Genomic DNA, 27,707 nt, shown 5'->3' on the forward strand with positions numbered 1-27,707 from the left:
GTGGGGTGGAGGTTCCCATAAATTCTGAGATGGGGGGGGGGGGGGGGGGGGTGCACGCAAATTGCCTCGTTAATGCCTGGCCCTTCCCTCTGCTTGGCATGGCACTCCAGAATTGGCAGGTCTTCCTGGATTTAAAATAAAACCAGTTCCTGGAAGGGGTGAGACCAAGAAAAAGGGACAAACATGGGGGGGGAGGGGAGGGGGGGGTATTTTAGAATCTATTTTAGATTAGGAGGTAGAATTTAATCCACTGCAGAAGTCAGAAACTTGTCCACATTTTAACTAAGTAAGTTACCCATCTTAAATTTCTATAACCCAAACCATAGTGCATTTTTGAATATGCAATATTATATTCCATTTACCAGGAATCCAGAATCTATTTATTCCTTCCTTAATTCAATTGGCCTTCAAGAAGTTCGCTACAAGCCCAGAGTTCCATCTCATCTGTAAACGGAACGTCTTCGTCACAGATTTAATTTATTTTTATACCATTCAGCAGAAGTCCAGAATCAAATCCATGGAGGAGACTCCACTTCCCACAATCCCGTTTCTGGTGTGGTCCATCCCACTGCTAATCTCTCTATTCCACACATGCAGCCCATTTTTCTATCCACCTGCAGACAGGTCTTTTAATTCCCACTGATTCCACTTCGGCAAGTTGCCCAAATGATGTGCTTTCACAACCCCTTTTTTTCCCCTAAAGCTCGATTGCACATTACATCATCACCTCGGTCCACGTTTTTCGCATTTCCCCCAACAGGGATCCAAGGGCGTCATTAAGCACGAAGCAGTCGGCCTCTGTGAAATCCATGGCCATGATCCATTTCTCCATCAGAAATAATCACAACTGTCTTCTAGTGACACATTCCAAAATAATACAATAATACAGTTGGTGAGTTTCTCTTACATGCCAGAAGTTTCCTGGATGAAGAGAACCCTGTTCATTAAAAAGCTGGCATTAGGCAGCCTTGCCTTGCTTCCTCTAATTTCTGTCAGTCTCTCCGGAGTCTGAATACGACAGAATAAAATACTCATAATGGGTCTCCCCTGGTTTTCAGGACTCCTGGATATACAGCAGCAGGAGCTGCGCACTCTGTCTCTCTCTCTCTCACTCTCAGCTTTAGATTTTGTCATTTTTCTAGGGTGATACCATCACTTCTCTGTATCCTTACAAAACCCTGCAGTTGTAGCATTAAGATTTGCCTTCACTGGAACTAAGGGGCCTAGCCCAAACCATGAAAAACAGCTCCAGAACAAGGGATGTCCAGATCATTTTTGGTCATATAGCGTATCTTCATTATTATAAAGTCCCCTCCCGGAAATTCTTGTTCATACATCTCTCTTTTCTCCTAAAATATTGGGGAGCAAAAAATACAGTGCCTCACAGACACACACTCATCCACACACAAATACACATAAGCACACACACTCACACGCACACAGACATGCACACATTCACACGCACGCACGCGCACACACACACACATTCACACGCACGCACGCACACACACAAACTCACACACAGACACACACACTCACACAGACACAGACACACTCACACACACACTCACACTCACACTCACAGACACATTCACACGCACGCACAGATACAGACACACACTCACACACAGACACTCACAGACAGAGACACACATTCACACGCACACGCACATGCGCGCACACACACACACACACACACACGCGCACACACACAAACACATTCACACGCAAGCACACACATTCATTCACACACACGCACACACACACACACACACTCTGCTGCTCAGGATTAGTCTGCTCAGAGAAGCCCAGGAGATGGCAGAGCCCCTCCAGCAGTCTGCTGATGACAGCTCAGAAGAGAATGCAAAAATAAAAAGAAAAACTGGAGGAGGAAAGACTTTCTCTCACACAAATGACATTTAAACCCACAAGTCTATCGCAGTATGTTCCCCCTGCAGTTTAAATGCCTTTAAGTATAGACACAGGCAAACTCTCAAGCAGACACACACACACACACACGCTTGGTTTTTGTGTTTTACGGGGACCTGTGATGTCCTCTGTGAGTACCAACGAGGCTGCAGTACACCACAAGCCTCACAAAGAATGGCCAGCAGTTAACCTTTTAAAAACTGCCAGTTAACCCCTCACAGGAGTTAACCTTTTAAAAAGTCGACCGTTAACTCCTTACAGTTCTCCCCAAACACTCGCGTATGAATCGCTTGGGTGGGGTTGAGTTGGCTCAAAAGATGAAGAATATGAGAAAGAAAGAAAAAAGAACTGCTTAACGGCCATCACACAAACCAGTCAAACTGAACACTGCAGCGCTCTCTTCACTTCTTTCAAGCTGCACTCAAACAAAACTGATTCCACATGTGCAAAAAAGTCTACAATTTAACATGGGGGGGGGGGGGGGGCAGCAAATGTATTTGCTAGTTAAGTGTGGGGACGGAGCCATTGCTTTTGAAATATACTGCAATATATACAAATATACCACATTATACGCAGACATATTGCAATATATACAAATATACTAGAATATATACTAATCTACCACAATATATTCAAATATACTACAATATACAGTATACAGATATACTGCAATATATACAAATATACTACAATATATACATGTATGCTGCAATATGTGCAGATATACTGCAATATATACAAATATACCACATTATACGCAGACATATTGCAATATATACAAATATACTAGAATATATACTAATCTACCACAATATATTCAAATATACTACAATATACAGTATACAGATATACTGCAATATATACAAATATACTACAATATATACAGGTATGCTGCAATATGTGCAGATATACTGCAATATGTGCAGATATACTGCAATATATACAAATATACTACAATATATACAAGTATGCTGCAATATGTGCAGATACTACAATATATCCAGATATACTGAGATGTGTAGGGTTAAGAGAGTGCGGAAGAGTCCAAAGAGAAGACTGAGGGAAAAAGCGCTTCACTTACCAGGAAACAAGGGGCCCCGTTTCCACGGAAACGGCAAAACAATCGCCCATGGCCTCGCGGCCCGAAAAAGGGGGCGCCGGCTCGACCGCACGCCCGTCAAAAAGTGCCCGTCCACCCTCACCCCCCCCACCAGCCCGCCCCACCCTCACCCCCCAACAAGCCCCGCCCCACCCCACCCATGGCCACGACCAAGCGGCCAAAGCATTTAACACAAACCACCCCAATGGGAAAAGAATTAATAAATAAGCGTTTTAAAGGAGGAAAATACAGCAGCACAAGCATCAAAAGCTGATCTACAGACACACGGGCATGGGAGTCTTTTTTTTTTTTTTTTTTTTAACAGTAACTGCTCGCTCAGGAAAAATGATAATCACTAAAAAAAATTATACAATAATAAAGAATAAAATGACAAGTGAAAATACGTCAAAACGCTAGCGATGGACTAGACTGGCCTAAGGCAAGAGCAGCTGGCACTCATCAATTATTCAGCCAATGTGACCAACGGGGGGGGCTCCAAAAAGCAAGATGGAAGCACAGAGCGGAATCTGTACCCCAAAACAGAGGGAGGCAGACTGGGGCGGGGTGTGGCTGCTCTGAGCAGGGGCGCGGTTTTAACTGATACCTCAGACTTTAAAATGTCACATTTCTCAGATGTTAAAATGTATTGGCTGTCATAAGCGCCCAAACATCTAGCGCACAGGAGAGAAGATCTGTGGTGACAGCCCCCCCCCCACCCCCCCCCCCCCCACCCCCCACCGCCAACACACACACACCTCACACCTGAGATGCACACGTAAGCACATCTCAAATGCACGCACACACACAAACCACATTAAAGAAACAGCAAATGCACATCTCTCTCACACACACACACACACACACACACACACACATCCACACCACTTCCTTGACCAGCACGCAAGGTCACACGACCACAGCCAGGCACACGCCACAACTGCACAATACTTTCACCCTCCCCAGCCCTCCCCCTCCGAAAAAAGGCCTGGGGTCTGATAATGATGGTAGCCTGAGCCCTGTGGCGGGGGTGGGGGGGATAGTCAGGCCTGAGCCCTCTGGGGGGAGGGGGGGGGAACAGTCAGGCCATGGCTGTTGAGGCATTTCTTTCACAGAATTAGCAGCAAACCTCAGCTGTGCTCGATGGTGTGTGCATGAGAGATGCTAAAGGGTTAACAGCAAACAGCGAAAGGAGGGGGGGCGGGGGGGTCAGAGGAGGAGGGGGTGAGGAGAAATCAAAGCTTTTGTGAGAAAAAAAAAAAAGAGTGAAGCTTTCACAGGTTTGTGTATCATTAAGCAATTGAGAAGGCTAATTAGAGAGGGGGAGGGAGAGGGGGAGGGGGGGGGGGAAACCATGCAGATCTCTCATCTAATTATTACCATGGCAACCAGGGCGCTCGCACACAGGGCTGATGGGCAGGCCGCTGAGAGGGCAGAGCCTGCGAGGAGCAAGGAGGACCCCTGGTGGCCAAAAGTGGAAACACACTTTTACAGTCAGGATAATACAGCACCTACTCAGCCTGTCGTGTGATTGTGAACAGTGGTCTCAGAACGTGGGTTAAGAGTATATTAGCACAGGGACATGCATGGTAATGTCACTGAAAAAGCACTTTACCATTCATAACCAGAAAAATCATTTTTTGTTCTATGGTTTGAAGTGTAAGTAACCTGTACAGGTAAGCACGTCTCAAAACATCTTCTCCCATTACCAGCCAGGCACACAGAGACTAGCAGATTCCATTTTCACTGTTTCTTTTATTTTTATGTGCATTTATTTTACTATAAGCCGAGAACAGAATGTTTAAAACCCGGAGTCTCTCAGTCCCAGTCCAGCTAGAGGCGGTGCGCATGCTAAAACATCATGCTAACCCTAACCCTAAAACATCATGCTAAAACTCGATATTTCAGCATGCATCCTGTTTTCTATTAATGTTCATTTTTCCTGCAAAAAAGCATCAGCACTCTCTACACACCCACAGCTTCGATATGCACCTGCACATTTCCCCTCGTTATGAAGAACTGACACACCGACCACCTCATTTCACAAAGAAATCATTTCTTGGCTCCTCCCCCAAAAGCACTGGTTTCCGTGGCACCCGTTGCCCTGGAGAAGCTGGTTTCCCTCCTCTTTCAGACGTTAAGCTCCTGAGGCCTGTGGCAGGGCGATCTCTCCTCTTCTTCAGGAAATGATTAACGGAAGAAGGTCTGAGAGGAAGCGCTTCACTCTGTACCCTGAAAGGAAGTCCTGGAGGGCGGGGCTTAGACTCAGTAAAGATAGAGGAGACAGACGGACCTCTGCTTTTTAAAAAAAAAATTTTTTTTTACACCCTTTCAATAGCTGAGCTTATAACAGAACCATTCCATCCAGTCATCTAGGAGGTTAACTGAGGTCCTGGAGTGAGCAGGTCCTCCTCACAGTTACTAAATACCACAGCACAACAGTAACAGGACCTTACAGAGGGAACACAAGTACTCAAAACCCCAAAGAATACAAACAGGCTCTGCATTTCAGACCCAGCAGTCTGAACTCGGGTTACTGGCTTCTTCAAACGACCCTCCTCTTCCTCCTCCATTCACACCCCCCTCCTCTTCCTCCTCCATTCACACCCCTCTCCTCTTTCTCCTCCATTCACATCCCCCTCCTCTTCCTCCTCCATTCACACCCCTCTCCCCTTCCTCCTCCATTCACACCCCCCTCCTCTTCCTCCTAAATTCACACCCCCCTCCTCTTCCTCCTCAATTCACACCCCTCTCCTCTTTCTCCTCCATTCACACCCCCCTCCTCTTCCTCCTCCATTCACATTCCCCTCCTCTTCCTCCTCCGTTCACACCCCTCTCCTCTTCCTCCCCGACAGCACCAAGCGAGTTCGGTTCAGGCAGCACGTCCACGGGAGCCCAGCTGACCTGTGACCCCTGACCCCTCACATGTGCCTCTTGGGGTCGATCTTCTCCAGGTGCACGAGGGGCCGGAGCTGCTCGGCGAAGGCGCGCATGTCGTCGCTGACGGAGTCCTGCCCGGCGGGCGCCAGCACGCTCAGCTCCACCAGGTAGGACAGCGACAGCGGCTCCGTGTTCTCCACGTTGCCCGGCAACAGCACGCGGAACAGCTTGCTCACCACCACCTTGAGCGCGCCGCGGCGGAACAGGTGGCCGCGCGCCACGAACTCGTGGTCCACGCGGAAGCCCATCTCCGCCAGGAAGTCGGGCAGGCTGTGGGAGGCGGACACGTCCACGCAGGTGCGCACCAGGGCGTGCCGGCTCTTGTCGCCCACCTCGGGCTGGCCCAGGTAGCGCAGGTGCCAGGGCGCGGCGGGGTGGGTGAGCGAGCGGCGCGCCCGCAGCAGGAAGGGGTTGCCCTGCTGCCCGCGCAGCAGGTAGACCGTCTCGTGGTCGGCGAAGCTCTCGGGCTCCATGTTGTCACACAGGCCCCGGAGCCGGTGCAGCAGGCTGTCCAGCGCCTGGTCCAGAACGCTGCCTGGGGGGCGGGGAGGGGAGGGGAGGGGTGGGATGGAACAGAACAGGACGGGGAGGGGTGAGGAGGGGCAGGTCAAACACATCATCCCAATTAGGGCTGGGACTACTTATAAATTTGTCAATTATCATTGATAATGTCATGAAACCAATAAGCAAGACAACATCGTTTTTTTCATGCATAAATAACCGTTCTGCATGCCAGTCACTTATTCAAACACCAGGCATCAGTTTCTGTAGCAATCACCACAGACGCACGGACAGGGCTGTGCCAAGAAGCATAGCTGTCCCTCTGAAAGGGTGTTCAGTAAGGCAGGACAGACTGAACAGATTGCACAACACTGTAGTTTACACCGATGTCATCATCCCCCCCACCCCACCCCACCCCACCCCACCCCCTGTGCTGCCGTGTTGGATTTGAGCCGTAGTTTTTGTAATGCCTGTGATTAACGTGTAGCATTTGTGTGTTAGCCTTCTGTTAGCGACCCGGTTGTTGTCGTTAGCTGAGGTTAGATATGCAGACAGCCAATGACAGCTGCTCGCCATGGCGATATGCAGCAGCGCTGTGCTGAGAGGTGCAGCAGGGTCACTTCAGTCCTCAGTTACTCAAGGCTTTTCTTTACCGGGACAACACCAGCACTGACTGCACCACTTCACTGGTCCACCTCATATCACCCCCAGAAAAAAATATATATATATTTTTTTACAAACGAAATAAATAATTAGATGGTACAGAATGCTCCATGGTCCAACTTTAAAAATACTGCCAAAGCACTTCTGTCACCTCACACCACACAGAAAACCGTAAAACCGACCCATGCGCACTAAGGACCGTGTTCTTGCTTCCCACAGGAAACGCGGGCCTCGCCAAACAAGCGCCCGTCCGCGGTCTCGCGCAGGTGAACTCACCTTGCAGGAGGTACTCCATCATGTTGATGGTGCCGCCGGTGACGGGCATAACTGTGACGGGCGGGGCCTCCATTCTGGCGCACGAGAACTGCGAAGATGACATCGGGCGCGGGTGACATCACAACTCAGGCTTATTTACGTTCATATTTCACAGTTTATTTCATATGTATCGTTGGACACGTCAGCACAAATAAAAAATAAAAAACATATAGACCTACATATACAAACTATCTATATATATAGCACACTGGAGGGAGGAGGTAAATTTGGGTTCATTAAAAAAAAAAACATTAATAAAACAAAAAATTCTAAACGTTTTAGTCAATAAGTTTAAAGTAGCTTTTTTTAAATGACCAATTAACAAGATTTGGTCAGGTTTAGTCAAAGGTCAAGATAGTTATGCCTGACGATTTAGCAAGTATAACTGTGCAACTTCGCCGGAGCCCTCACACTGAAAATAGTAACGTTATGCTGCTTAGTACTCAACATCATAACTAACTAAGTGTATATCAACATTTTGACAAATGGAGATTAAACAAAGCAAACCTTTCACACTGAAGAGACCCCTCCGCTTTTTTTGTTGTTCCCGACAGCTCAAACTTGAGGCGACCGCTTTTGGTGTCTTCTCTTCCGGCCGCTGCGAAAACTACAGACCGAGGATCCGCACTCCGCCCGCCGTCAAGTTAAATCGAGGATGCTCGCGCTTATGAATAACAGCTCTTTCCCTACGCAGACATGTGCTGGATGGTGTACAAGACACTCTGTCTCTTTCCCATGTAAACGCTTAAAATTAAAAACATGCGGATGATGGGGATATGGGAAAAAAATTATTCGTTAGCTTCCCTGCGTCCGGCGTTCTGCTACCCTGTCGTTCTTCGGTTAAATTCGCCGCTGCCCGTCTGCGCATGTGCGCGCATGACGCTAAACTAGTGCTTCAAAATCAGTAGAATAGTGATTTAAAGTATTAACTAAATATTCAACAACTGAGCAACAAAGAGCAAAACAAAAATACATTAGAAAAATATATAAATTATAAAATTTATTGTTTTTTTTCTTTCAACCCACAATAGCATCTAAAATGACATTAGCAAAAAAAAAAACATACTATTAATTATTTAAAAAATAATTTCGAAAGAAGAAGTTTTCGATATAAATTATTCCGAACTCCTAAATTCACTGGTGCTGTATCGTACTGTAAACGCATCCATCTTCTCGTACGAGCACACGGTCTTTTTCGGGCTGTTTTATTTCCAAGACAGAATAAATAATTTGAGTTTCCGTTTCACCCATCTGAAAAAAAAAAAAAAAAAACAATACTAAAAAAAATTAATAATAAAAATCATAATTATAGGAATATGTTACGACTATATGCAACTCTCGCATAAACATTCACAGATAATATAACATAAAAGTGTAAATAATAATAAGGTAGTAATTTTGGCACATATAGGAAAAAAAACTCGAATGGCATTTCTGGCATGTCCACGAACATTAAGTATGCGGACAATAACAAAATCGTAAAACCCAAATATGTATCATCTTCTTTAAGCTCAACATACATAACGCCAATCAGAAAGCTTATTTGACCGTTGTCATACCTCTGGTGTCGTGTCTCTGGTGCGCTTAGGGCAAAGCACATCACCAGACGGCTCATCGGCTGTAGGAAACGCTGTTCAGAATTTTACATGAACAGGAAGGGTATTAAAATGTAGAAAGTGTAGGTCTACGCATACAATCCTTAAATAAATGTGTAAATGGCGTGCCAGACTAGAATTACCTGCGATTAGTCTTCGTCTACACAGAAACACAAAACCGAGAAAAATAGCCAACGTGCAAAAACCTGATGCCAGTGACACACACAAAAACAGCGCCAGGGGGGTTGTGTTTGCGTCTTCCTGATTATTTTCTAAAGAGAGAGAGAAAACCAAGTGGTTCAGACGATGGATCACAGAGGAAATAAAACATTTAATATAGTGAGTGAAAATAGCGGGCTAATATGTCGGATAATTAAACGCCTTCATATATATTCACTATAAATGATATAGACCTTGCTTTGGCTTTGGCCAACTTGCTTTATGCAAAAAGTTGGCAAAAACAGTTTGGAGCACTCGTGCATTGTTCGTCCCAAATTTCTTTGTGCTGCACAACCTGCCTCACCTCACACAAGCGGGTTCACATTACATGAGTTACGCCTTTTGGAACAAGGCCGATTCACTGCAATTGTGTTGAAACGTTTGCGCTCAGAATGACCTTAAAAACCCTGGACCGAACTGCCCTGTGCTACAGTTAAGGTATATTTAGGTTCACACCATTTATAAAAAATTACATTGGAAGGACACATATTTGGGTGTGAAACGATTATCATCATAAAGAAATGACTGCTCACTGAACAATCAGAATCGCCGTTGTATAAGGCACAATAATAAAATAAATATTAATTTGCATAATTTACTCATTCACTCCCACCTGTATCTAAATGCAATGTGGAATCCTCTACCCCGCTTTCTCCCGTCTCATTCGCGTAGCACACCACCGTCCCCTCGCGCTCTCCGGGACGCACTTGGAAGGTCACTGCGCCAGTTTCCACGACAACCGCGGCAGCTCCAGAGGATTTACCCGGGGCCCGGGGCAGAACGACGGGCTCCGGGCTCACGTCACAATGGACAGAGCAGTTCAGGGGGGACCCACGGCTGACGCTTGAGCCGACAGGCCCGGCTGTAATGACGTTAGCAGGGGAAACAAGCATTGCCACTCAAATGCTTGTCACTTGCATTTGACACATGTCCGTAGATTAGATTTGTGGCCATTGTACATTTGTACATAAGTGAATGACATTCGATGCACAATTTTGGAGCTTAATCTGCCATTTTAAGAGAACCCTAGCACATCTTTCAACTTTGCCTTATTAATTTAAATTTACCATACCCTACAATATCAGATTAATTCCACAGAACGTACCAATAGAATATTGCATAACAGGCACTTTTCATCATCTTATTGGTGGAATGTTGCCATTTTGAGAAAAACGGAAAATATCACGAATGAACTTAAGTAAATGTAATGTGATGCATAACACAAATATGCAATCAAATAAACAGCAAAACAAAGTAGGAAAATAAATATACACTAAAATAAATAGCTAATATATTCATACTTGCATTTTATTACAAAAGATCTATGCTAAAAGGTTAAGTGGCAGAATTTGGTACAATGATAAATGCAACTTCTACCTGATAAAATATGCCACGGTATTTTAATTTTTATACAATTCAAATTATACATCGATAGTGCATTATACTGACAGCAAATCGCTGATCTCATTGAACATGCATAATATATTAATAAATAATAACAGTCAAATTCTGATTCAGCAGAACTGACAATTACACACTGTTCAAAAATGCAATGTATGTATTTTGCAATATTGTACTGGGTGCAATTTTTAAAAATACTTTATTCACTATAGTATATGTGCAGGACCAATAGTGACTAATCTGAACTATTTTGGTTCCTTCAGGCCAGATACATACATATATACACTATATGTATTATACAACATGTCTTGGTAATTGTTTGAGTGGAAAAAGCAATGATTGCATTGGAGATGGATAATGCCCTGTAACTGAACATTAATGGATTTTTAAACAATTAGCCTGCTTTTTAGCCATCTCTGGCACCAAATATTCTTGCATAACACAGAATGAGCAAAATCAGTCAGGAACTGTAGGCATTCAGCCTTCTCACAAAGGACCTGAAGGACCGACAAAACTCAAATTAGTCCCGGACTAAATTTAATCTATGTTTGTGAAACCAGTCCTAAGAGGTTGCAGACATTCACTTGGTAAAGATTAAAAAGCCACTGTTTTTTTCTTTTAAGCACCTAAAAAATGTGCCTTCAAGAACCGAAGGCAGTCACTTGTAACAATTTTTTAAAAATACATTTATTTTTACTAATTACCTGTGAGCACACACAGACTGAGTGACAGCAGTGTCTGTGTCTGTGGCAGGTCAGAGTTCCTCCCTCTCACGCAGCTGTAGGTCCCAGCATCTGATGCCTGGACGTCCCGTATGAAGATGGAACCATTGGGCTGTAGCCCCCCTCTCTGATGGGACCACGGGGCGGGGGACGGCTCTCCAAACCGCCAAAACGTCCATGAAGCCGATGGGCCCGAGCCCCCTGCCCCGCCGGGGCAAGGGTGGGTAAAATTACCCCCCTCAGCCGCGTACACCCTCTTTGGGGCGGCTGGAGGTGATTCTGGAAACAAAATAAACGACTGCTGAATTACAAACTTGATGCAACCTTCAGTGATCTACTTCAGAAAAGGCATAGTTTCGGGAAGCAGAGATTTAATCAAATTTTTTGATCTCACCAATTTCAAGCCTAAACAAAGAACATGCGCTCACCTTTTACCAGAAAAAGGGAAGTGTCTAATCCTTTGGTGCACTTTTCAGTACCTGGGCAGATCTCACAGGTGTAGATTCCTTGGTCCTCTTCTTTGAAATTCATGATCACCAGTGAAAAGTTACGAAGAGTTTTCTTTTCTCCCCATAAATGACTGTTCATATGATTCAGTCCAGCTTTGTTATACTGAAATATCATATCACGCTTGCTTGCTGGGCTGTTTCTCCTGTAGAACCACCGGTAAGCATTTCGGTGATTGACTTCATGGTGGTCCGTGCACGGAATTATGACTTCATCCCCAAGTCTGGCTTCCAGGCGTTTTTCTTTATAAAATTAAAAGGAAAAGAATATATTTTTAAAAAGACATTTTAAATAGATGTATTCATAAATAAATTAGGTAAAGTTGATACACACACAATATGTTATGATTTTCATATTTTAATTAGATAAATTTAGTGCAATATGTGTCCTGCATCTTAAGAGAATTTTGCTTTGCTTGTGTATAATATTATATTACACAACCACTGCTGTACCTGTAACCTCGTAATACCTGACCAGCCTGAATATTTCTGTACATACTGTAACTTAACCTGACAATTATGGTTTGCAATGATATTTTGGTAGCCTTAATTAAGCTCCATGTTTTAAAAAATAAAACCAAAAACTGTATGATAGAATCAGCTTGTAAGAAATATTTTTGGGTGTTTAAGTTAGGACACCATTTTTACAGTAAAATGATCCATCTTAAATCTACTCTGATTTAGTACATAGTACTGTGAAAGAGTATGTTTCATCCATGTTGGACTCCCAAATAAATAAACCCACATTAACACTGGCTATTTTACTGTCAATATTTATAAAACATTTAGGCTACCCAGGAAAAATATGTATTTTGGCTATTCATTATTGTCAATGCAATCTATTAGGCTGCAAGAAAACTTTTTCACACAGCTCTCCCCAAACGTTTACATAACAGTTTATATAAATTACATTAAAACAGTTTAAAGCTATCTGCCCTCAATGCTAAACAAGAAACAGCATCATTTTCCAGTTAAACGTGTTTAGAATGGTTAGCGTGGCATCGCAGGGTTCAGTACCTTATGGAACCCTTCGATTTCTTTAGCCATAATTTAATAGGCCCAGCTAAGTACCTGAGTTACTGGAAAAATACACCACAACAGTGTTCTGAAGTAGGTCAGTAGAACATTATGCTCTTACCATTGAAGTGCGACAGAGCCCCGGTCTGAGCGGTCAGAATCAGGGTAGCGAAGCTGGCGAACGTCATGGTGCATGTTAACAAACTCCACATCATCTGGCAAAGAGACAAGAGACCACAGGACGCTGTATCACCCGTTTATGTTTTGTTTGTCAACGCAATTACAGGCACAGGCAGCGAAAGCTAATTAACCTTCGCAGGGCTACACCCTAATGCCAAACGCGCATAGCCTCCGCGCGCGCGAAAACGGTATTTATTCAACAACGGTTTAAGTGGAACTGAAGAGAGTAACACGCGCAGGGGTGTTGCCTTCCTTCACGGCGGAGGTCACAGCTCGCGCACTCACCGTAGCGCAAGCAAAAAGGCCTGCCGCAGGAATGTCACTTCGGCAACGCCGAGATCAAGGTCCGCGTCAGCTGAACGGGTGAAAAACATGCAGTATATATGTGGCAAAAGGAGGGGAGAGAGGGCGTGAAAGAGCATGAGCAACAGAGCGATTGCAACGGATGTAAAGAACCACACACCCATGACAAAACAACAAACAAAAAAAATCTCACCATGTGGTTTTTCAGAATGTCTTGGTGTGCCCTTTCGAGCAGACGTCCACGACCACCTGGGGTGCAAACCCCCGAGAGCATTCTCGCAGGTGGCCTGGAGGCGAGGTGGTCTGTGGGGGCACGCTTTCTGTCTAGCTGCTAAACCATATATTTACTGTATTTTGGTTTAATTATTTTCCGTGAAGCTTCTGTTTGCCACATAAAATAAGAATGTGTTCTTGTGTTCAGCCTTGCCGTGCACAGACAGACAGACAGACAGAGAGAGAAAGACAGTCAGACATGCAGACATATTTTTTTACTTTATTGCAGCAACAACAGACCTAAATGTTTCCCAGAAATGCCAAGCTTGCATATGTATGAGAACATGTGGAGAAGGTAAATTCTGCGCACACACATTAGCTGGACATTGAAGCAGTGCAAACTGCACGATTGTGAAATGTTCAGTGCCATGCCGTCCATCCTAATTTATTGTGCACAGACAGCCATGCCGGTCGGGGACAGAGGTTTTCAAATGACACCCCCTGCCCGTGTGTGCCTGTGTGTGTGTGTGTGTGTGCGCGTATGTGCGTGTGTGTGTGTGTGTATGTGCGTGTGTGTGTGCGTGTGTGTGTGATGCTCAAAACTCAAAAGTATTTGAACTTACTTTACAGAGTAGCCTTCCATTAGAGCACAGATATAGGATCCCTATATTAAAAACAAACACGACTAAACACTCTTTAACCCCAACTGTCATTGGCTTTCTTAATGAGGGGTAGTAATAAGTTTTTGTTTTTAAGGTTTACCTGTTGCCGTGGACATTTATTTATTGTTATTTAATTTCATTTACTGCACACTATGCTGCAAAACAAATTGCCCCTTTGGAATAATAAAGACTCAACTAACTAACTAACTAGCCTCCATTGGTATTTGGCCCTAGAAAGGTTCCAAACCCTTTTAACAGGCCAAACCTTTTTTTAAATTTATTTAAAAAAAATAAAATCTGAACAGGCCTCCATGATAATGGGGCAGATTCAGAAACCGAAAAAGAGCTCTGTGGAATAAGTCGAGCGGTAGCCATGTAAATATTTGAAAACCTGCAAAGGAAGTTCTGTCATCGACCCCTTTCTTTCACTGCTAACCAGCACAGAGCACTAGAATTCGGGTGATACGCTCACTGCTCACATCCATTTCATGGTTCCCTTGAACCGTATACAAACACTACAGCTGACATTTCAACTGTAAATTAAACAACAAATATCAACTCTGAATGGCAATTTTCCTTTCCATAGAGCTGGAGCACTGACGTTAGCAGAACACTAATATCTTTCTTCACTGGCAACCCTCAGCTGGGGCTTCATAGCCTGACCATGCTGCGACTGAGATTCATAGATTAATCATCATCATAACCTTTATTTAATTCTCGGAGGTACAATTGAGGGCCAGGCCCTCATTTTCAATGTAGCCGAGATTACAAAAACATCTAAGGCACAATAAGTATAATAAAAGATCACAGAATATAGCAACAGTAAAACCAACATGGTATGTAATAATAGTATGTAGATTAACCACCATGGGTCACTCAGGAGGGAAACAAAGAGCCTTACCTTGTGAGGGTCACCCAGGTGTGAAGAATCCCCCCACCCCCGCCCCCCCCTCTCTCTCTCTCTCTCTCTCTCTCTCTCTCTCTCTAGCTAGTTGTCTGCGAGGCACACTGCACATTGGAGTCAACGTCGCGCTGACTTCAGTGGAAAACCTGAACGAGCCAACCCACGCCCGCGCTTCCTGCCTGCCGAGGCTGGGCTTGCCTCTGTTCCGTTCAGTCAGATCGGACAGCCATCACAGGCTTCAGATCAGGCCTGAAAGAACAGGAAAGAACCCAAACAAGAAAACACACACAAAAAAAAAATCTATGAATTTTCCTGAGTAAAAGCCTGTGCAGTCCACCATCGAAACTACGGTTAAGAAATCGCTTCTTTGAGACCAAAACACAAGATCAGTCTTGTCTTTAAATTCTGAACACAAGATTTCATGTGTTGAAGACTGCAGATGCTGTTCTAAAACTCAGGAGTTTATTCTGAAAACCTGCCAAAACCATCTAGTCTTCTGATGACCGTTTGATCCTAAAAGACATTTAAAATCTAAGTAGGCCCACAGGAAGAGGATATGGTCACACATTGGCAACTGCGGTTTAAAAAAAACTTTAAAAAAAGAAAAAAACATTTTTATCTTAAGATATCTTTCAGAACATATTGAGGAAATGTCAGTTGATGTGGGGGAGGGAGGTGTGGGGGTAAAGGAAGTACAAGAAGGAAGTGTGTCTCCTCATTGTCAGTGAAATCAGTTGCCGAGTCAAGGCTCTTAACGAGAGTGGTCAATCACAATCATAAAATCTCTACTTTCTTTTAGGAGACATCTTATTCCTGTTCGTACATATGACTGAGCATTTTTTTTAAACAAAGTAAGACAGCCATTAAATGTGCATTTTCAGGGGAACATTTAGTTAATTACAGCTGGTCACTGCACACCGGTTCCTGGCAAAGCTAACCGTACGGACAGTTGATCATCCAGGATTAAACTCGTCTTCAGGACTGCACACAATTGATTTGATGCGGTTTTCAAATTTAAAAAAAAATCTGCCAATAAAAAAATCAGTTAAAAAAAAAAACCCACACACTAAAAAAGATTGTGCTGATGTAATTCACTGTATGGTAGTGTTCTTAATGACGATAGCTTCGTTTGAAATTGCAATCAGATTTGGTCAACGGTGCATGAAAGAATACCAAAAGTCAAATTTTACACAGACACCTCCCATAAACTGTGAAACTGAAAATGTGACGTGTGCCCTTAATTTTTTCCAGAGCTGTAGGGTCATGCACAAAAAAAACCGTAAAGGCCGAGTTGCCTGGTTAATGACAGTAGGACAGGCATTGCTACAAGAAAACGGCTCATTGACTCTGAAAGACGGATGATTTTAGGGGCATATTTTGTAAGAGCATTGATGATTGAGACAGCATGAGTTACTGATGTTGCTAAGAGTAACAGTGTCTCAGGTGACATCAGCATGGAACTCTGAGAAAATGACATCATCAGCAAAAAGGAAGAGTGTGCATATAGCCTCTTTGTGATAGTTTTCTGTAAAAAAAAAAGTGGAAAACAAATAAAATTGATTTGATTTTAAATAAATTTAAAGGAAGAAGCTAACGACCTCTGAGACTGTGTGGTTTTAATCGCCATAATTAATTTGCCATGTTTAAAAAAAAAGCAAGTGGAGAGCAGTAAAGTGCATGTCAAGAAGGTTGGGGGAAACCTGAACTGTGTTTGAAGCCCTTAAATAAAACAACGTCGACACAGCTACAAACACTGTCAACAAAAGCAGCACCAAATGGAAAATTCTGAACCGTAGGTGTACCCAATCACGAGTCACAGATCAAAATGAAGATAAGGAAGCGTCAGTGCAAAGCCACAGTTTCCCACCCGGCCCCGAGCGTCTGCTGTCCTGTTCACTCGAGCCCACCAGCTTCCCCCGTGCCTGCTGTACGAGGCGCCGTCATGGACAAAAGACGGTCAAAAAAACCCAAGAGGAAACTAAACTTTTTTTTGCCATGAGAGAAGTCCAGTTTGCCAACGAGAGCAACTGAACCCCTGCAAGAGAGAGGGAAACCCCTCGCGAGAAGTTCAGTTAGCAACACATGCAGTCCAGTGGACAGCCAGTGTGACTGAGAGTGGCCTAACCCACATTTTAGACACCTTCGGCATTTTGACCGAGTTCATGTTAGCTAGTTTGCAAATGAGTTGACAGATCGAGTGTATAACATTAGTATGGATGGCACTGAAATTAATCTTTAAAACCATTGCAATTCGGTCCAGAAGGTAAGGTTACTGGTCATATGGAAACAGAAACAAGATAATAACTTCGTCACAGCAGGTAGGCTATATTGATTTTCTTAGAGAGAATGGTCAAATTGACCACTGTGTCATTTCTACTGTCAGCTACATTTTAAATAGGCTACAGTAGCTACCCTGCAAATACTAAGTTTAGAAATTATTGTAACCTAATTGATCCTCTACCAACATTCAAACAATTACTAGGTCTGTCGTGTACACAATGTACAATGTCGTGTACACAATACCCCATTAAAAACACTTTAACATATGGCGAACACTTTCATTTACTTGTCATTCACGGTAAAGGAAAAATGACTGAATCCATGCCTGTGTTTTTTTCAGCCAGAATGTCTGTGCATTTGCATGTGTTTATGTGTATGCATGTCCCTATTATAGCCAACATTACAAAAAGAAAATCTTTTTCACAGTACAAAAATAAATTATATCTGAAAAAAAAAACTTTTCAATGTACAAAAATACCAGGTTACTCATACATACAAAGCACTGCCTGTAGGCTAAGTCATTAATTTAAACTTGTAAAATCAAGTTGAAAACGTGTTTTCTGCAGATATCATTTGCAAGAGGGTTTCACAATGGAAATGTTTATATAATCAGTAATAAATGTTTTTGCAGCTTTTCCAAACCTCCTTCCTCCACTAGTACTACCAGGTGAACCTTCTCTTTCCTGGGAGCTGTGGGGTCCAAGTCCTGGAAAAATTACGAACGTGATGATTCGAGAGGCGGAATTGTTTCTAACCAATTGTATGCGTCGATGGGCGGGATTGCAAGTCAAACTCCACCCGTCGACATCCAACGGGCCGACCGCCTCTCCCGCATCCTGCAGTTAAATGCACTTGGTCCAACTGTCCCGCAGCAATACTAGCCTACATTATCGCCGATTCCTGGTTGCCTAGGTCACCTCGTACGGTCCAGTTTTTGTTTTGCATCAGAGAATTTCATTTCGCGATGGAGCTGGTTGAATCGCTGACGAATGGGCAGCTGTCCTTGAATTTAGGACGCGTTTACCATTTAACGTTCGTTTTCTGTTTACTCCTTTTGGTGCTGAAAATCACAAAGCTATTTGTCGAAAGACACAAATTGATGCAGGTTCTCCGGTCTTTTCCGGGACCACCTGTGCACTGGCTCTACGGACACGTCCTCGAGGTAAACTATTTTATTCTGCTGTTTGATTGGCCATAGGTAGGCCACCAACTCGTTGATTCGCGGAGTCTTTTAACAGGTGACTGTGCAAAATTCTCGCCACCGTGCCCAAGGACTGTTACGTACATAGCAGAGACTGTAAAAAAATATGGACAAAGCTACTGTGACGTCACCAGAGACTGTAAAAAATATGGACAAAGCTACTGTGACGTCACCCATTGCCTCTCCGTGGGTCTGTAAAACACGTTTTGAAGCTCAATGGCGGGCGCGGCCATTTTCTCAATTTGGAGCCAAAACCATAGAGTTAAGCGGTCTTGTGATTTTTAAAATTTGATTGACAGTCCGGTGCGGAAAAGCCCATCAACCTGAACGAGGCTAGCTGACTGTCTGCCTTTATGTTTTAAAATATATTATCAGATGTTTACGGAGTTTAATTTCCATCCGTGACTGTACTGTGTCGTGTAATCACGTTATATGTATGACATTAAAAATACAACTAGGCTATGTTCAGTTATCTTCAATTTATGTTTCTCAGCGAAACGAATATGCTTAGCTAGCATATCAGCTTGCCAGTGAGCTAGGTAGGCTATCCGTGGTTAGCTCACGCATTAGCAATATGAACCACAGGGGAAGAACATTAACTGCACTGATGGTCAATCAATCAGAGATGTGTAGGCTACTGGTGATTTGACTAGGCTAATTTTCGTATAACTGTCTGGTAGATCTGCTGTTAACTGAGCAAGTTATCCTTGTAGGTTTTCGCCTCAGTCAGTTAATGAGCCAGTAACTGCTACTAGCTACTCCATCGCCGTTTGTGGTGTTCACTTGCTGGGTGACGCTAGCTGACCGATCGTTCGCAAATCACTTTCTACCGAATACAATTTAACACTGCAGCGGTGATTAACAAATCTACCAAGTATTTTAATAACTGATCTGCAGGCGTGTAAATATGACAACGCACTTTGTACAGCAAGTTTTCCACCTGGTGCATGAAGACAAAAAATAATGTAGCCTACATTGAATTTCTCATTATTATTAGGCTATTATTTTTTTCTTGTAAATCATCGAAACCAATGGAGAAAAGCCAATATACGCAAGGAGCCCCCAGAACCGATTCTAAGAACCACTGTCTTAAATGCCTAGCTTGTCGGTCTCTTAAATGCTAAAAACATGTTCCTTTCTAAATGCCAAGATGGTTAATTTCGTTAAATTCTGTATGTGTGATTTCATCGTGTGTTGTATATTCAGCAAGTGAACCTTGAGACTCTTAATTCGCTTCGTGAAATTGAAAAAGTGTTTATCCCAAAATCGGGATTATAGTAGCTTCGTCACATGCGTGAAGCATGGCCCAGTTAGACATTTACGGCATGTACACGACTGACAAGCCGTCAAACACGTCTGACAGATTGAATGTTTGCCGGTTAAGGTTAGCTAGCTAGTCAAATGGCTTGGTAGCCGAAGTTGCGAACTGTTTTAGCATAGGCTACTACTGGACTACCAAATATAGCAAGCTGGTTACGCTTTCTGCCAACTAATTATTTGGTTAAGTAGGCTAAAGGAAATAGTAAAAATGACTCGGCTACCGAAAAACTTAAGAGGAGGATTATTTTATGGTCGTCTAGTGCAGCTGTAAATAGCACACGCCATAATGAAATCACTACGAAATGGGATGCCTGCATTTTCAGACTTAGCACAGGCTGACCGTGGCCGGAGCCGCAATGTCAAGGCCAAGAGGCGCCACCGCCCACCCCAGTGACCATAGACTGTAGCCCCTACTGTAGCTCAGTCCTCTGCAGTATTCCGGAAGTGACGCAAGATGTACCTCATTGGTCCTGAACAAATATTGGCACTGTGCCCAAATGACGCAATAACTCATGAAATCGACCCATGGACAGTCATAAGACGAATAAAATACACATATTATGACTATTTTTTCTTGTGAGAAAAAATTATTGACTTTGTATTTTGATCGCATTTGTACCGTAGACTTACATGGAAACCGGATATGAAAACACCTATACTGGAGCCATCCGTAGTGGCGCTAGTGAGCAACCAGGAATTACAACACCAGGAAATGAGCTTCAAAAACGAAGTCTGGTTTTTGCCGCTTGGTATATAGCCTACTATCGTTAGACTTGTCAGACTCTGTTAAGTCTAGCGGTAATACGTCATTCATATTGTGATTTGTGACACTATCTTACAGAGAGAAAATAGAAATTCTAGCAATCACAAACCGCTAATAAAGCTTTTTATAACTTTACTGTTATGTTGCGGTCACAACTTTTTGGACCACCTCGACGACAGAACTTTCCAAGCTGTGTTGCAAATTGATACAAGACAGGTCACAGTTGTATTTTGTTTTTTTAAAACTCGTTTAAATACAAGCATACCACATGAACAAGATCGGTGCGACTGTCAACAAGTTAATATATGTTACCTGAGATCAGAAAGTCTGTTGTTGTGGATACTAACTTGTCTCTTGTTGACTGAAGGATTTGCTAGGAAACACAATAATTACGTAATGGCCTACGTAAATACACAAATACATATAATCCCGTCTCACATTCGTTCAAATGTCCTTCTCAGCTTCGTCAAGATAGGACGGATTTGGATGTAATAGTGCGTTGGGGAGAGTCGTACCCTTTGGCTTTCCCGATATGGTTTGGCCCGTTTGTTTCCTTCTTGACTATCCATCACCCGGAATATGTGAAGACACTCCTGACCTCACAAGGTAAGAGTCGGGTGCCCTGACATTTCTGCGTGATTGCTCTTCAAAATATCTCTTATTTCAGCCTTGGATTTCATGGGGGAAATTTTTTCATTTTTCTCATTTTATCTCATAACAGAGTCCAAAGATGTCATTGCATATACATCCCTTATTCCATGGCTTGGTAAGATTATTCTATCTAAAATGTTTTATATAACACATGCACACACACTGTCTCGGTCTCTCTCCCACACACACGAATAGTAACACAATGAAGCAAGCTCTAAGTTCATTATAACACTTATTACTTCTTATTGTGTGCTGTGTGTACAAATGACCTTCATATTTATTCTTCATTTGGACTGATTTAAACTGTTAAAATGGAAAAACACATTATCACCAGAAAATTAATTACATTTTGAAATAAGATATTACAAAGATAAAAATATCATTCAGGGACCCTAAAGGACCAAGGTAAAGGACAATGCTGTATATTTAAAAATATATAAATTTATTGATTGTACTTTATTATGTTTTTGCATAAGCACCAAAATATGAAGCTGATTCCACATTATTAGTATGACAGCTGAAAAGGCTTGATGCGGTACTGCCCTGTTCTCCCCATTAAGTATTCTTATGTTCATTAGTTAGTTTACTTTATATTGTTGTTAATTTAGCAGGGACCATGCACAGTTAAAATTGCACCAGTTAGCATCACGCTAATTTGCATCTGCAGTGCATGTGATACAATAATTGCATAAGAACATATCATGCATATATATCATGGGTAATACTGTGGGAAGTAAAATCAAACCTTAAAAGTGTCTATGTAGGCCTGTCTTGTGAAGGAACAAATCTTATTTGAGAGTCTAGGCTGATTGACTAGTGAAAAGGAATTCAGAAAATGTATGCAACAGTCCAATCAATAAATTTGTATTAAAAAAATACAACATGGTCTATTACCTTTAGGGCCCCTATATAATATTGCAGTTTAAATCTTTGGAATATCTTATGCTCTAAATGGGCTGAATGGCCTGTTGTCCTCATTATGTATTCTTGTGTTCTTATGCTCTAGATAGGCTGAATGGCCTGTTCTCCTCAGTATCTATTCTTGTGTTCTTATGCTCTAGATAGGCTGAATGGCCTGTTCTCCGCAGTATGTATTCTTATGTTCTAGATGGGCTGAATGGCCTGTTCTCCTCATTATGTATTCTTATGCTTTAAATGGGCTGAATGGCCTGTTCTCCTCCTTATGTATTCTTGTGTTCTTATGCTCTAGATGGGCTGAATGGCTTGTTCTCCTCATTATGTATTCTTGCGTTCTTCTCGTATTTTCCTTTTTCTACAGGAGATAGCCTGGTCGTGTCTCAGGGGAAGAAATGGTTCAGACACAGAAGACTCCTGACACCAGGGTTCCACTATGATGTCCTCAAGCCCTACGTGAAAATAATGGCTGACAGTACTAAAATCATGCTGGTGAACACACGAGCCGAACTAAACTTTGACTCAGTTCAATTTCAGAAATCAGTCATTCACACAAGCAGCAAACATCCCTGATAATTTTCTTGCCAAACCCTTTTTTAAAAATGGTGGCCATTTTGTTGTTGGCTGAGATTGACAAATAACAAACTGATAATAAGGTGCTTTGAGAGATGGGGACTTTCTCTGTGAAGCTAACGTCTCTCCTTCCTCTTGCTCAGGACAAATGGGAAGCCTACGCCAACAAAGACGAGTCGTTTGAGCTTTCTGAGCACACAAGCCTGATGACGCTGGACAGCATTATTAAGTGTGCATTCAGCTGCGAGACCAACTGCCAGATAGAGAGGTTAGTGGGACTGTGATGCCGGTGTGTTCATCATAATCCCACCAGTCAAACCGCACGTCCCCTTTCCATTCACCTTCTCTCAGCATCTCCGAGCTTAAAAACACACCTTAAACGGGAATATAAATATCCCTCATTCACTGTAGGGTTCTTCCTGTGACACACACCTGCCAGAGAGATAATATCAGTAGCAGCATTAGAAATAATATTCAAGTTGTTCGAATTTTTTATCCTCATCTGCATATTTTTCTGTATCATCAGAGACGGTGGCACATACGTAAATAAAATAATCATGGGTAATGTAGTCGTTGGCATGGTTACTGAAAATCTCCTCATCACCCCCCCCACCCCCCCCCCCCCATATTCTCAGTGGGACCAACTCGTACATCCAGGCAGTCTATGAGCTGAACGACCTGATAAACCTCAGGTTCCGCACGTATCCCTACCACAGCGAGACCATTTTCAACCTCAGCCCTCATGGATACAGGTTTCGGAAAGCCTGCAGGATCGCTCATCAGCACACAGGTGAGCTGAACCAGCTTCCGCAGAGCACACCTGTCTGGAACACTGCACCTCTCATACCAGGAGCCATGATCTCTGCCTTCAAAGGCCCATTCATACCAGGAATAACCCAGTCCTGTATCAGAGCAAATCACCCAGTCCTGTATCAGAGCAAATGACCCAGTCCTGTATCAGAGCAAATGACCCAGTCCTGTATCAGAGCAAATAACCCAGCCCTGTATCAGAGCAGATAACCCAGTCCTGTATCAGAGCAGATAACCCAGTCCTGTATCAGAGCAAATGACCCAGTCCTGTATCAGAGCAAATGACCCAGTCCTGTATCAGAGCAAATGACCCAGTCCTGTATCAGAGCTGGACTCCAATATGAACCTCTCAAATGGGGGGGTGCATACTGAGCTCTTCCCTCTGATGTGTCTCCTTGCAGAGGAGGTTGTGCGAAAAAGGAAAGAAGCTTTGAAGAATGAGAAGGAACTGGGGAGAATACAAAAGAAGAGAAACCTGGACTTTCTCGATATTTTGCTGTGTGCAAGAGTATGCTACCTGTGCTAATGTACCTGTGCCAAAATGTTAACCCTTCTGCACCTCTGCTAATATACCTGTCCCTGATTCACCTGTTCCATCTTGTTATCATCATTCTATTTAGAGAAATATAAGATAATACAAAAGTGCATTAAAACTTCACAATGTTAACAACACTGAAATAATCTGCTACAACTTCATCATATTGCATTTCAGTCATTTCAGTGCAGGGAACAGAATGGAAGTGTGTGTGTGAGTGTGTGAGAGCACTCGTGTATGTGTGAGGTGTACATGCACGCATGTGTGTGCGCGTTTGTCTGTGTGCGTGTCTGTGTGCGTGTGTGAGTGTGTGTGCATGCGCGCGTGTGAGTGTGTGTATATGTGTGTATGTGTGTAGTGGGAGGGGCACAGAGTGACCTCATCTTTCCCCCCCGTCCCAGGACGAGCAGCAGGGCCTGTCGGACGAGGAGATCCGTGACGAGGTGGAGACCTTCATGTTCGCGGGGCACGACACGACGGCCAGCGGGATCTCCTGGATCCTCTACTGCCTGGCCTGCAACCCGGAGCACCAGCAGAGGGCACGAGAGGAGGTGCTGCAGGTCCTGGAGGGAAAGGACACCATGGACTGGTACCGGAACACAAACCCAAGCTGGTTCACTCCTCCTTCCCCTTCCATCGTTTCCTTTTAGTGGAGCAGACGTTCTTATTCACACAATCCATTCATATAGCTGGATATTTGCCTGTATTTATTTAGAGCCCCATCTGGGAATCAGACACAAGTTTGCCTTCTCCCCAGGGACTTCCTGCAGATCGAGAACATCTCCAGTTATCCAGACTCCAGTTAGCTGATTGGCTAAAGAGCTGCTTGACAGGAAATGATGAAAACCTGCAGACTCTGCTTTACAACCTAATTATCTCTCAAGGGGTTGGGGAATGGTTTCCTGGTTTTTCCAGAATTTGCCCAGTTTTGGGTGGGGGTGGGTTCTGATTTCTATTTCCCCTCTGGAAAATGTTGACTGGACAGAACTGTGTGACAGTCCATTAGTGAATGACACTATTCATAAACAAAGATTGGTCGTTTGCTCTGTGGTAGTTTCATAGTCATAACCTGCATGGAATGTATTTTCCCATTAAATGGAAAAATATGAGAACAGAGAGACTTCGCTTACAGTCTTTCAGTCGCATGTCCATGTAAAATGAACGGTGCGCAGAACTAACTGTCCGCATGGTTTCAGGGAGGATCTGAGTAAAATCCCGTACACAACCATGTGCATAAAGGAGTGCCTTCGGCTCTACCCCCCTGTCCCGTGGGTATCCCGGAAGCTGACCAAGCCCATGACCTTCTTTGACGGAAGAAGCATTCCGGAAGGTACGGAACGAAACCGGATTTTATCATTCGCTCATTTTCTGTGGTCGCCAAATGGACAAACATCCCCCACTTTCCGTTTACCCGGACTATGTACTGACACCAGGCTATACCCCTCTATAGCTGGGATCCACTGACATTTTCCCCCCTCAAAAAAATGTAAGAATCAGTGGGAAGAATCCTCAGAAGTCTGCTGGCTACAGAGGAGCCCATCCCAGTGTCAACAGTCGCCCATTTTCCTGTGTTCCTGTGTCGGGTGACAGCGTCTCTGAAAAGAGCACTATATATAGACACAATTTAACGGAATTTAATCAACAGGACAATTTAACTAATAATGTGTGAATGCTACTGTGTTAATGTGAGGATAAATCAGTCACATGGGACAGGTGCTGTCGTTTGATTGGACGCGTTCTCACACCTTGCAGGTTCTCTCGTCGGGGCGAGCATTTACGGCATTCACAGGAATTCCACAGTGTGGGAGAACCCGGAAGTACGTCTGCAGCCGCACCAGCTACCGACTCACTGCACACCCACAGGCAGCTACATCAGCATGACTGAAAGCCCAAACCCATGTTAAACAGTTCTGCATTACTGGATAAGGGCCACCAGGAGCTGGTCACCCACATCCACAGCTTTTACCGCTTAATAAAACCTGCATTTATTTACCGATCTGTCTCTGTCCCTCAAGGTGTTTGATCCTTCGCGGTTTCTGCCGGAAAACTGCGCAAAGAGGTCGCCCCACGCCTTCGTGCCCTTCTCTGCAGGACCCAGGTTTGTTCCGGATAAAGTTCTCCAGCTCCGTAACGGGTTTGGTGTCAGAGTACAGCTCTCGAGTTTAAGATCACACGGGAGTTTGGGAGGCCTTTGCCACTGGCCCGACTGTCTCCTGTCAAACTGCCACCCGACTGTTTACTCTGGAGGATTTGCATCAGGGTTTCACTTCCTCACCACGCAATAGTCCTCTTAAAAATTCCCAAAATTCTTCAGCTGTGTCCTTACCTTGAACAAGTCCCCATGGTTAAAGAGGGTTTGTCCAGCCAGGGAATCTGGATCTGGAGATCGGGGTTCTGAACTAAACCAGGTCAAAGACCTGAATGGAAATCTGTCGCCATTCTGGAACTCCTAGGGTCATGGGTGTAATTAAAAAGTCGCCAATAATTTGGGACAAGATTAAATTAACTTTGATAGCTCATTCTGGGGCAACCAAAGGGCCATCACCTATCACTGTAAAACCAATCTGGGAAATATTTGGTTTCTTCGGAAAATGCGATTTCTAAAATATGGTTCCATGCATTTGTTCTTTTCTCCCTCTGCAAAACAGGAACTGTATCGGCCAAAAGTTCGCCATGAATGAGATGAAAGTAGGTTCAAACAGCGCTAATACTCCGACGGTTCCAGCTGGCGAAAGATCCTGAAAGAACCCCAAAATTAATCCCACACGTGGTCCTTCGCTCTCTCAACGGAATCCATCTGAAAATCAAACGCGTGGAACTCGAACCCTGACTAACTTCAGTATCTGCTGTAAAAAAAATTTGAACCAGTTTGCATTAGTAAAATAACCTTGAGAAAATTAAGCAACAGTGATTTGATGTGATGCTCCTACTATTCCAAATAAACTTGTGTTATCCGACAGTGTTTTAGGCCTACAGTTATTGTTTTTTTTTGGGGGTTTTTTTTTTGAGGAGACCAATAAAAACAGCATAGATCTGTGAAGATTGTTTTGCTGGTGACTGGGATGGTCCTCTAGCATGACCAAGTTTATACGGACCTGTGGACATGCCCATCGCATGCTTAACTAAGCTAGTCTAACTAACTAACTAAACTAACTAATCAACTTGACCAGCACAAAACCAGCATTAACCAGCTTGGATGGGTTTATTTTTTCCAGCAGGCATACACCAACTCCCCCCCCGTTAAAAACTTTAATGTATTTTTCCACTCAGCTTTAGGCTTGGCCGGGGATCTTTGTGAGTCAATCTTATGAGTGCCGCTAATTATTTTTCAGATAAATAAAACGACTTAAGTCGCAGCTACCCTGCGTTGAAATGCGAAACTGTTCGGCGTTTCCTCGCGCCGTAACCTAGCAACAGCTGAAGCTGTGGTGGCCGAGGACGACGTACCCCTGCTGACTGCAAACCGAAACACAAATGAACAGAATGTCGGGAG

The 27,707-nt window shown here is 43.6% G+C and overlaps 1 protein-coding gene and 1 pseudogene across 7 annotated transcripts; one reads left to right on the forward strand and one right to left on the reverse strand.

Annotated features, from left to right (window-relative positions):
• Positions 1-5,798: 5,798 nt before the first annotated feature.
• On the reverse strand, positions 5,799-24,611 carry med18 (mediator of RNA polymerase II transcription, subunit 18 homolog (yeast)). Of its 7 annotated transcripts, XM_035388579.1 has the most exons (11): positions 13,581-14,095; positions 13,370-13,439; positions 13,026-13,119; positions 11,810-12,130; positions 11,364-11,660; positions 9,872-10,120; positions 9,183-9,311; positions 9,004-9,074; positions 7,952-8,695; positions 7,406-7,493; positions 5,799-6,500 (listed from the first exon to the last, which is right to left on the reverse strand). In XM_035388579.1, the coding sequence occupies exons 10-11, from the start codon at positions 7,476-7,478 to the stop codon at positions 5,947-5,949; spliced, it is 627 nt and encodes a 208-aa protein (XP_035244470.1). In that variant the 5' UTR covers positions 7,479-7,493; positions 7,952-8,695; positions 9,004-9,074; positions 9,183-9,311; positions 9,872-10,120; positions 11,364-11,660; positions 11,810-12,130; positions 13,026-13,119; positions 13,370-13,439; positions 13,581-14,095; the 3' UTR covers positions 5,799-5,946. The 7 variants fall into 7 exon arrangements, with proteins under 7 accessions (XP_035244470.1, XP_035244429.1, XP_035244437.1 ...); XM_035388538.1 differs by lacking the exons at positions 5,799-6,500; positions 7,406-7,493; positions 13,370-13,439 and adding exons at positions 15,164-15,415; positions 24,593-24,611 and having other exon boundaries at positions 13,581-13,809; XM_035388546.1 differs by lacking the exons at positions 5,799-6,500; positions 7,406-7,493; positions 13,370-13,439 and adding an exon at positions 24,593-24,608 and having other exon boundaries at positions 13,581-13,809.
• Positions 17,904-27,176, forward strand: LOC118211358 (annotated as a pseudogene).
• The last annotated feature ends 531 nt before the right edge of the window (positions 27,177-27,707 follow it).

This window comes from Anguilla anguilla, chromosome 1 (assembly GCF_013347855.1).
Source record: "Anguilla anguilla isolate fAngAng1 chromosome 1, fAngAng1.pri, whole genome shotgun sequence".
NCBI lineage: Eukaryota > Metazoa > Chordata > Actinopteri > Anguilliformes > Anguillidae > Anguilla > Anguilla anguilla.

Bases quoted from the DNA above. Each gene is read 5' to 3' on its own strand.
- med18 (XM_035388538.1), bottom strand. From the start codon at position 13,661: ATGCTCTCGGGGGTTTGCACCCCAGGTGGTCGTGGACGTCTGCTCGAA. The intron at 9,312-9,871 runs GTGGGAGTGAAT...CTCTCTCTTTAG, and splicing joins CACATTGCATTTAGATACAG to AAAATAATCAGGAAGACGCA. The intron at 9,075-9,182 runs GTAATTCTAGTC...AATTCTGAACAG, and splicing joins TAGACGAAGACTAATCGCAG to CGTTTCCTACAGCCGATGAG.